General features: G+C 38.4%; 1 protein-coding gene across 1 annotated transcript in view; it reads right to left on the reverse strand.

Annotated features, from left to right (window-relative positions):
- HAT1 (histone acetyltransferase 1) overlaps positions 1-9,889 on the reverse strand; it is a 63,330-nt gene extending 53,441 nt beyond the window's left edge. The window contains exons 1-2 of the mRNA XM_035007774.1: positions 9,791-9,889; positions 7,352-7,456 (exon numbers count right to left, since the gene is read on the reverse strand). Of these exons, the coding sequence (XP_034863665.1) occupies positions 7,352-7,456; positions 9,791-9,797 (112 nt within the window). The 5' untranslated portion in view covers positions 9,798-9,889. The remainder of the gene's footprint in view (positions 1-7,351; positions 7,457-9,790) is intronic.
- Between the last annotated feature and the right edge of the window lie 1,465 nt (positions 9,890-11,354).

Genomic DNA, 11,354 nt, shown 5'->3' on the forward strand with positions numbered 1-11,354 from the left:
AAGGCAGTCGCTTAACCAACTGAGCCACCCAGGCGCCCTCCTCTTAATCTCTCTTAAATTACTTTTTACAAGTAGATCCTATGACTCCATCACTTCTCTCGTTAAAAAAACAACATCCAGGGACGCCTGGGTGGCTCAGTTGGTTGGGCAACTGCCTTTGGCTCAGGTCATGATCCTGGAGTCCCGGGATCGAGTCCCGCATCGGGCTCCCTGCTTGGCAGGGAGTCTGCTTCTCCCTCTGACCCTCTTCCCTCTCATGCTCTCTCTCTCAAATAAATAAATAAATAAATAAATAAATAAATAAATAAATAAAAAACAACAACAACATCCAATCACTAAATCCCAAGAGCCCTTATGTTATGAGAACTACCAGCAACACCTGACATAGTTAACTACCTCCTCCTCCTTCAAACACTTTCATCATTTGGCTTCCAGACACGTCATCCTCCCAAGCTATCCTTCTCAGTCACACTGGCTTCCTTCATGTTCCTTGAACACATCCAGCACATTCTGCACTTGCCATTCTTCTGCATGTTAACATTCTTCCTTGAGCTATCTACACTGCTCACAAATTCATTTCTTTTTTTATCTACTCAAATGTCACCTTAGCAGTAGGACCTAATCACCCTGTATTTTCTCCATAACACAAATCACTATCTTTCATGTATTTATGTCTGTTTCCCATAATCAGAATGTAAGTTCCATGAAGACAAGAACTGCTCTATTTGTATCCGTATACTGCTCTATCTCCACTGCCCAGATAAACGCCTGCCACATGAGTATGGCTAAATAAGTATTTGGCAAATGGTGAATGAACTTAAAATATAAAGACTATCTCAGCAGAACTAACAATATACTTTAAGAACAGGTTATATGGCTTTTTAGGAGAATTTAAAACAGAGTACGCTGGAGACTGACAGGTCAGGGAAAATAAAACACACATTAGTTAGAGATAGGAATGAGAAAGTACAAGGAAACAACAGAAAAATGAGGTAACGGGCGCCTGGGTGGCTCAGTTGATTAAGCGACTGCCTTCGGCTCAGGTCATGATCCTGGAGTCCCGGGATCTAGTCCCGCATCGGGCTCCCTGGTCGGCAGGGAGTCTGCTTCTCCCTCTGACCCTCCTCCCTCTCATGCTCTCTGTATCTCATTCTCTCTGTCTCAAATAAATAAATAAAATCTTTAAAAAAAAAAAAAAAAAAAGAACATTTTAAAAAAAAAGAAAAGAAAAATGAGGTAACAAAAGCAACAAACAATAAATTTAAAGGAAACAAAATTGCTAGGTGAAAAAAAATTATACAATCAAATCCAAGTATGCACACTCCAAGAGACACACCTCAAAGGAATGGCAGGTTAAAAGTAAATGGAAGGGTCAAAAATGTATCATGCGAACCACAAAACTTGAAAATGCAATCTAAATTATATTAAGGTAAAAAACAATAATAACAATAACAACATTAAATGGCATAAGAGGACCTCTTCATAATGATTAAGGTGAATTCTTTCAAGCCTTTACCATTTGGTAAATCCAATGCTTTTAAAACTGGTGAGGGTGGAAGTGGTAAAGTAGTAAGGCCAAGAAAAGTAGTCAACAAAGAATACAAAAGCTGACCTTCACCTCCCCTAAAAAGTAAGCACAAAGGAGAAAAACACAGACCAAACTCATCTTTTAGTGGTAACGTAAAAATATCTTAAAAGTCTTCATGAACTTATTAAAATATCTCGAGATATTCATTTTATAAATGCAAGGATGACTCAATATACAAAAGTATAATAAAATCTATTATAGTAAATATTATAAACATTGTATATATCCAAAATTATTTCCATGAAATAAAAATGGCACTTGATAAACTCTAATACACATGTTTGAATAAAAACTCTTTGCAAACAAGACAAACCATTCTTCAAAGTAATAAGCAAGGATCATGTTTAGTGGAGAAATACCAGAACCATTCTCATTAAACTAAGGAACAGGGATGACTGTAATTATTTTTTAACACTGTTCTGAAAGTGTTAGCCAATGCAGTATGAAAAGAGAACAGGGGTGCCTGGGTGGCTGAGTCGGTTGAGTGTCTGACTCCTGATCTCAGCTCAGGTCTTGATCTCAGGGTTGTGAGCTCCAAACCCATGCTGGGCTCCACAATGGGTATGGAGCCTACTTTAAAAAAAAAAAAAAAAAAGAGAGAGAGAGAGAAGAAAGAGGCATATGTATCAAAAACAAAGTGAATTGGGGGACGCCTGGGTGGCTCAGTCGGTTAAGCGTCTGCCTTCGGCTCAGGTCATGATCCCAGGGTCCTGGGATCGAGTCCCGCATCGGGCTCCCTGCTCCTTGGGAGCCTGCTTCTCCCTCTGCCTCTGTCTCTCTCTCTGTCTCTCATGAATAAATAAATAAAATCTTTAAAAAAAAAAAAAAACAAAGTGAATTGGGGTGCCTGGGCTCAGTCATTAAGCATCTGCATTCGGCTCAGGTCGTGATCCTAGGGTCCTGGGATCAAGCCCCTCATCAGGGAGCCTGCTTCTCCCTCTCCCACTCCCCCTGCTTGTATTCCCTCTCTCACTGTCTCTCTCTCTGTCAAATAAATAAATAAAATCTGCAAAAACAAAAAACAAAGTGAATTTATGAAAATGATCAGATGATATGGTTGTAGGCCTGAAAAAAAAAAATCACCTGAAGCCACTCCCCAAAAAGTAAGAGAACCCAGTAAAATTATCAGGTTTAAGAAAAACAACAAACAAACAAACAAAAATAGGGGCGCCTGGCTGGCTCAGTTGGTTAAGCGTCTATCTTTGGCTTGGGTCATGATCTTAGGATCGTGGGATCAAGCCTCACATCGGGCTCCTTCTCAGCAGGGAGCCTGCTTCTCCCTCTCCCTCTGCCACTCCCCCTGCCTGTGCTCTCTCACTCTTTCTGTCAAATAAATAAATGAATAATATTGAAAAAATAAAAAAACAAAAAACTCCAAACAAAAAACTGAAAAGACAACCCAATGAAAAAATAGGCAAAGGATCTGAATAGACACTTCTACAAAGAAGATATACAAATGGCCAATAAGCACATGAAAAGATGCTCAACATCATTATTCATTAGGGCAATACAAATCAAAAATCACAGTAAGGTATCATTTTACATCTACTAAGATGGCTATAAAAATAATCAAGCATTGACAATGACATGGTGAAATTGGAACACTATACATTGCTGGTGGGGCTAAAATGGTACAGCTACTATGTAAAACAATTTGGCAGTCCCTCAAAATGTTAAACATAGAATTAACATATACTCAGTAATTCTATTCCTAGATATATACTAAAAGAATTAAAAACAGGGACTCAGGGCGCCTGGGTGGCTCAGTTGGTTGGGCGACTGCCTTCGGCTCAGGTCATGATCCCAGAGTCCTGGGATCGAGTCCCGCATCGGGCTCCCGGCTCGGCAGGGAGCCTGCTTCTCCCTCTGACCCTATCCCCTCTCATGCTGTTTCTCTCTCTCTCTCAAATAAATAAATAAATAAAATCTAAAATAAATAAATAAATAAATAAATAAATTTAAAAAAATAAAAACAGGGACTCAAACAGATCTCATATACTGATGTCCATAGTAGTTTTATTCACAATAGCCAAAGTAAAAAAGACCCAAATGTCCACCAACAGATAAATAAACAAAATGTGCTATAAATACACAATGGAATATTATTCAGCCATGAACAGGAATGAAGTCCTGATATCCCTACAACATGAAATATTTGCTAAGTGAAATAAGTTGAAAACATTGCTAAGTGAAATAAGCCACACACAAAAGGACAAATAATGTTGTGATACCATTTAAAATATCTAGAACAGATAAGTCCATAAAGACAAAGTAGATTCCATTTAAAATACCTAGAACAGGTAAATCCATAGAGACAAAGTAGATTAGAGATTACCAAGGACTGGAGGGGAAAAGTAAATGGGGATTTACTGCTAAACAGGTACAAAGTTTCTGTTTGGGGTGATGAAAAAGTTTTGGAAATAGAACTAACGGTTACACAATATTGTGAAAGCAATTAATGCTACCTAACTGTACACTTAAAAATGGTTAAAATGAAATATAGAAAAAAAGGTTCACTCTTTTCTACAGTAACCTACCCCAAAGCATGGAACCTCTGTGAAAAAAATGTGTCTGTCAATCCCTCACACACAAAGTGAAAAGAGCTTCTGTAAGAGGAAGAATCTTGGGATAAACCTTAGTGGAATTATGGATATGCAGTCAAGAGTTCAAGTTATCCCATGTGCCAAGCACAGTGCCTGTCACATAGTAAGTTTCAATAAACATTTGTCCAGAGAAGGTGGAAGGGAGGGAGTTGGGACAGGAAGGCTGGGAAAAAAAATGGAGGAAGGAAGGAAGGTCAGCTTGAGGAAGCAAGTTATCACTATGACTATAAGAGATTAGAATAATGAAATAACCCAGTCAGTTTTAGCTGTCATGTATGTGTAGAACCTGAGTTACTAAGTAACCTGGATTTTGACACAGGGAAAAAATACATATTAAAAATTATTTTCCACAGTTTTCTCACACACTATAAGATGAAAAATATAATGAAAAAAAAATCTCATTTATAACAGCAATAACATAGATGAAATTACCTAGAAATAAACTTAATAAGAAATGTTTATCATCTATAAAGTTTAAAACTCTTATTTATTTTTTAAAGATTTTATTTATTTATTTGACAGAGAGAGAGACAGCAAGAGAGGGAACACAAGCAGGGGGAAAGGGAGAAGAGGCCTCCCTATGAACAGGGAGGCTGATGCAGGGCTCAATCCCAGAACCCTGGGATCACTAACCAAGCCGAAGGCAGACGCTTAACAACTGAGCCACCCAGGCGTCCCACGTTTAATACTCTTTAAAAAGATGGACATAAGACCTGAATAAACAGAAAAATATTCTTGCTATTAGCAAGGAAAGACTCAACAATGTAAGGATTTTGATTCTCCCTACATTAAACTTAATAGGATCACAAATTAAAAAATCAAAAAATCTTTTTTGAACTTGATAAAATGTTCATCTAGAAGAACAAACATTAGAGAAAACTTAGTAAAACTCCTGAAGAGTAACAAGCGGGGACCCAGTCACACCATATATTAATTATAACATTTATTATAACAGTACACTAATGGCTCAAGGATCAAAAAAAGGCCCAAAAGCCAGCCAAGAATATATGGTACTTTAATATGATAAAAGAAAAATTTTAAATCATTAATGAAAAGACAACTTAAACTGGCAGGTGGATAATGGGCTAACTCATCTGAGAAAGCAAAGCTGGATTCCTACCTCATGTGTTATACCAAGTTAGATTCAAAAGTTTCAATTTAAAAAAGAAAAAATCCAAAAAATATTAGAGAAACAATGGATAAACTGCTTTATAATCTTAGAGTAGGGAGGGCCTTTTTGTAAGACATAAAACAAAAACTCATATTTGCCATATATGATAAAATAAGGGCTGATTCAGGGTTCCTGGGTGGCTCGGTCAGCTCAGGTCATGATCCCAGGGTCATGGGTTGGAGCCCAGCATTGGGCTCCCTGCTCAGCGGGGAGCCCGCTTCTCCCTATCCTGTTTCCACTCCCCTTGCTTGTGCTCTTTCTGTCAAGTAAAGAAATAAAATCTAAAAAAAAATAAATAAATAAGGGCTGATTCTCTTAGATATAAAGTATATACTTTTCTTAGAATTAAAAATCAGTTTTCATTGACAAATTAAAAAATAGTTTAAAAAATACAGTAAAAAATCCACAGACAACAACAAGCGTTGACAAGGATGTAGAGAAATTGGAACCTATGTGCACTGCTGGTGGAAATGCAAAATGGAGTAGCCACTATGGAAAACAGGTATGTACACAGCCTTAAACAGGATCTTGGTTTTAGAAAAGTAATTTTATGCATGCACACACAAAAAAATCTAGATAAGTATTATCTCTGTAGTGAGGGGTACCTTCTTTGTCACCTTATGTTTTGTTATGCTTGTATTATTTTAAACAGTAGAAGCTAACATTTATTGAGAATTTCTAGAAGTCAACCTGATTATGCACTTTATTCGTACTTAACCTTACATTTAATTTTTATAACCACTATAAAAGTACAATTAACTTCATTATAAGATAAGAAAACAGCCACAGAAAGTGATGGAACCAGAATTCATGTGCATATAACTATTTTTTAAAACAGCTTTATTGAGGGGCACCTGGGGGCTCAGTTGGTTAAGCGTATGCCTTTGGCTCAGGTCATGATCCTGGGGTCCTGGGACTGAGCCCCATACTGGGCTGCCTGATCAGCGGGGAGTCTGCTTCTCCCTCTCCCTCTGCTCCTCCCCACTGTTCGTGCTTGCTCTCTGGCTTGCTCTCTCTCAAGTAAGTAAATAAAATCTTAAAAAAAAAAAAAAAAGGCTTTGTTAAGGTATAATTTACATACCATAAAATGTACTTATTTTAAGCATACAATTCAGTAATTTTTAGTAAATTTAGAATTGTATGACCATTGCCACACTCTAATTTTAAAACATTGCCATTGTCCCCCAAAAAAATCTCATGCCCATTTGCAATCATTATTCTCAGTCAGCCTCAGGCAACTACCATTCTATCTTCTGTCTCTGGATTTGCCTTTTCCAAACATTTCATACAAATAGAATCATATTGTATATGGGGGGGGTTCTTGTCTGTTTTCTTTCACTTAGAATATTTTTGAGTTCACCCATTTTGTAGCATGTGTCAGACCTTCATTCCTTTTTATTGTCAAGTAGTATTCCATCATATAGATACATCATACTTTATTCTATTACCAGTTGATGGAGATCTGGGTTGTTTCATTTTGGGCTACTGTGAATAACGCTGCTATGAATATTCATGTACAGTTTGTGTACAGACATATGTTTTCATTTCTCTTGAGTAGATCCCTAGGAGTAGAACTGCTGGGTCATATAGTGCATTTAACTTTTTAAGAACCTGCCAAACTGTTTTCCAAAGTAGTTGCATCATTTTACATTCCCATCAGCAATGAGTGTTTTTCCACATCCTCACCAACACTATGGCCTACCATTTTTATAAGCAAAAATGTAAAGGTAAATATTTTTAAGAGCCTGAGAACACTCACACCTATCATTTTTTGCCATGCTGTACTTCCTAAATGTAACTGCCACCTCTTAAACATCTACCCACTCCACGACATAAATGAAGATTGAATAAAATCTGAATGTGTTCAATACATAAACTATACATTTACATGAACTGCTCTTACATAAAATTCTACTTCAAATCTTAAAAAAAAGATTATATATGAACACACAGTACATACATAATACCACTTAGAAATAGCATACATACCTAATTTTAGTTCAATTGCTGTGTTGGTGTTACATTTGTACTCTGCCAGTTTCTTCTCCACTGCACTCTTGTACTCAACCAAAAATTTCTCCATAGCACCAAATCCTAAGGGAAAGTTTTTAAAAGGTCTTGTTGGAAATGGTTTAAATAGTCAAACCTACAGAGGGTTCTTATTAGAAGTGGAATAAAAGGAAGATTTAAAACATGCTAATAGGGGCGCCTGGGTGGCTCAGTTGGTTAAGTGACTGCCTTCGGCTCAGGTCATGGTTCTAGGGTCCTGGGATCAAGCCCCACATCGGGCTCCCCGCTTGGTGGGAAGCCTGCTTCTCCCCCTCCCACTCCCCCTGCTTGTGTTCCCTCCCTCACTGTCTCCCTCTGTCAAACAAATAAATAAATCTGCTAATAGATCATAAAAGCGCAGGTCATTCTCCATATAATCCTAAAATAAATATACTGAGTATGACTGCCTCATTATAAAACAGGAAAAACATCATTTTTGTCAGAGGCTTATGAACTGGGCTTGCTTTACATAAATAAATAAATCTGAAAATTAACATAACTACTGACATTTCTTTATATTTAATACTAATAAATATTACCTGCTAGGATTTATACCTAAGCAGTTTTTTAAAATATAAAAAATGTGCCACTGCTCCACCAAGACACGAGGTAAGAATATTCTTTGATAATTACAATAGCATTTCATCTCTACTACTGGAAAAATTCTAGCCAGAGTACTTCAGATCAACTATTTAAAAACCATCAACTGAAAATGCATAGATTATCTCAGAAAGGACACACAAGAAACTGGTAATCGTGGTTATCTCTTAAGATGAGAGAGAAGGAGTTAGGAAAGAAAATTTCCACTGTATTAAAAAAAAAGTTTTTTTAACCATATGTGTACCAAGTCATAAACTATGGGCTACAAATTAAAAATGGAAGCAATCCAGATAAACTTTCAAGCAAAGATGACAATCTCCTGACAAAATGAACATAAAAATCATAAAAATTCAGGAAAAAAGAAGTCATGAGCAGAAACAAAAGAAAGGTACAATGACATGCCATAAACTTTAACAAGTGGTTAAAACATACATACACAGAAAATAGGGAACATCTGAGGCAGTATAGATTGTCTGTTGTCAGAATTCCTGGAATGAAATCCAGGCTTCACCACTTACTTACCAGGTCTGTGAACTAGAACTAGAGCACATTACTTGACTCCTCTGACCTTAATCTCCTAATCTATACAATTGAGATAAAAGAACCCATTTCAAGGAATTATATATACTGTAAGCAACAAAATTTAACTTGTGAAATCATACATTGGCTTAATCCCCACAAATCTATTATACAAGTAAATAGTATATCAGCCCCATTTAATATTAAAACGCTCAGGCTTAGAAAGAGGCTTAATTGCTTAAGTGCACCCAACTACTGAGTGGTGAGGCAGAGATTCAAATTTAGGTGTAATTCTTACTATATGTACACCGTACACAATACGTATGTTCCCCCTCTTTTATAGTACCAGTGTAGTCCCAAGATCCCAGAGTCACTATCTGGTAGAAGAATCCTTTAAATATCTGTAGAGCTCACGAGATAGCCTGTCTATCCAGCATATCCATAAAAGTGTAGTAAGACTACTACGAAGGCACTGGGAAAAGATAAAAGTAGAAACTGTCCATCACTTCAAAAGATATGTAACTGGAAAAAAGTATATACTCACACCAAAAACAGTCTTAATACACGTACAAAATAGCAATTATTAGTTATTAAATGCTGCAAACTGAAGAGACCAAAAAAAAGAATAGAATGAACATGAAAATTATAGTATAAAATACTATGAGAAGCTTAGATGAAGGAAGAATGCAAGAACACTCTTTCTCAAAGGAATTCTAAATCGATCCTAGAAATACCAAAGCGCGAGAGATTAAAAAGACGACTGCGAAGTCAAGGTTCAAGTGAGAGCCCTAGTGCAAGGCAAGGCAGCAATGCGCCAGCTCAGAAGTTCACTGTAGTGGAAGGTGGAGGGAGACCTGGAAGAGGAGGACGATCTGCACATTAAAATCAGCTGGCGGGAACAGAACTAAACTACTGCGGCTGAGGCAGTAGTGCAAAAAAAAGAACGAGAAGATAAACAGGCCTCAAGGCATCTGGCACCTAAGAAGCCAAATCGCGACTCTTTCCCAGGGCTTCTTGGGCCCTCCGCAGGGGCCGAGTTCTTCGCAGAAGGCACAGAACCCCGAGTAGTTGGGGGCGGGGGCACGAACCTCGGCCAACAGGGAGCTGGGCGGAGAGTTTCGTGCTTTCAGGCTGAAGCGAGCCTTCTGGAACCCAGGCCGGAGCCGGAAAGTTCCAGGCGGGCACTGTCACCACGGTCTCGGCGTTCTTTCCCAAACCTACCCGCCCCCTCCCCTTGGTAAACTTTTCCCGGGAACTTACCCGCCATTTCCGAGCTGCGAGCACCCGCGGCTGAGGAAGGACGAATCAACCCGCGCGCTCCCTGGCCGGAAGTGAGCTCATTCTCTGACGCATTTCCCCCGCCCACCTCTGGCAGGTCTCTAGCCAATGAGAGGAGGGGATTCGAGGCGCCGGGAGGTGGAAGCACCTCCAGGGGCGGGGCTGACGCCGCGGGGAATGCTCCGACCGTTGCCTAGCCACAGCGACTGCAGTCAGCCGCTTTGCAGGCCCGAAGCCGGGGAGCAGGCCGCGTAAGGGGCCGTCTATGTTAAGATGCTCGCTGGCTCACCCGTGGAGAGTTTCTTTGGGATTGGATTTGAATGATACAAATACCGTAAAGCTGTTTTCTATTCCGCCAGCGATGTTTCGGAGACTGGTAGAAAAGCGTTCCCCTTGGCCTGCACAAACACCTGAGGCCTAGGTTTATGTCGGTAAAATGTAGGGATTGAGTTGCAGTTGCAGGAGAAATTTACGCTTATTTTGTTTCTACTTTTGCAGTAAATTCTTATTTTTTCTTTTGTCATGTTTTTAAGCAGTATACAGTGTAATACTTGGGTACTCCACTTTCACTTTTAGGATTACTAGGCAACCATTGGTGCGCGGAAATTACTACCTAGTAGTACCTCAAGTGGCCTGATCTGTCCTACATGTCTCAAGTTCTAGTGGCCTGAACCACATCCCAGGATGCTTCCTGATTTGGGTCTTAGGGCTTGTTGGTAATTAATCATTGTTGAAACTTTTTTGTCCCAGAAGTGAAGGCATTATTTGGGTATCCATAAATATTCTCACAACATTGTCTATACCCTAAAATGCCTTGTCTCAGCAAATGTTGGTTAATAGGCTTTACAGTGCTATTGCTAGAGCTAAAATGGACGCTTGGAATGAGAGTCCAGAACGAACACTTCCTCTCATTTTAGAAATAAGGATATTAAAGCCCAGAAAAGAGAAATTGTCCAAGGTCACACTCAGTATACAGCCTATGTAAGAGTTCATTTCTCCAGATACTCAGCCCAGTATTTGTTCAGCTGCATGGAGCTGGCCCTCTTGAAGATAAAGATCAGAAAAGGTACGGAGAATGCTCAGCTCTTTCTTTACACCTTAATGAAGCACAAGAAATTACCATCCTAATGTTAAGAAGAAAACTGAAATCTGCTATTAATGACATTATGTATCAAAAAAGGAAAACGATCTTTTTTTTAATAATCGTTTTTTTTCCAAAATGGCAAGACTTGTTTCTTTACAAAACCACCTTATTTGTAGGTTGGCCAATAGCTGACAAGCAATTATCCTTATAATAAGAAAGTAAGCAAATCTGAAATAGATTAGTCGTGTGACTTTATGGTTAGTTGTAGGGAAGAAATGTAATGAAACCTATATATGATAAATATAAATAAGAAATAAGATGAATATGAAGAAGTACAATTAAACATATATTGTGTGACTAGCATTTAGTATGATCTGCTTACAGAATTGGAGTTATAGGGTTTTTAAAAAGATTTTATTCATTAATTTATTTTGAGAGAGAGAGAGTGCAAGCAGGGGGAGG

The sequence above is a fragment of the Mirounga leonina genome, unplaced genomic scaffold, assembly GCF_011800145.1.
Source record: "Mirounga leonina isolate KUSES-001 unplaced genomic scaffold, KU_Mleo_1.0 Mir_151, whole genome shotgun sequence".
Classification (NCBI taxonomy): Eukaryota; Metazoa; Chordata; class Mammalia; order Carnivora; family Phocidae; genus Mirounga; species Mirounga leonina.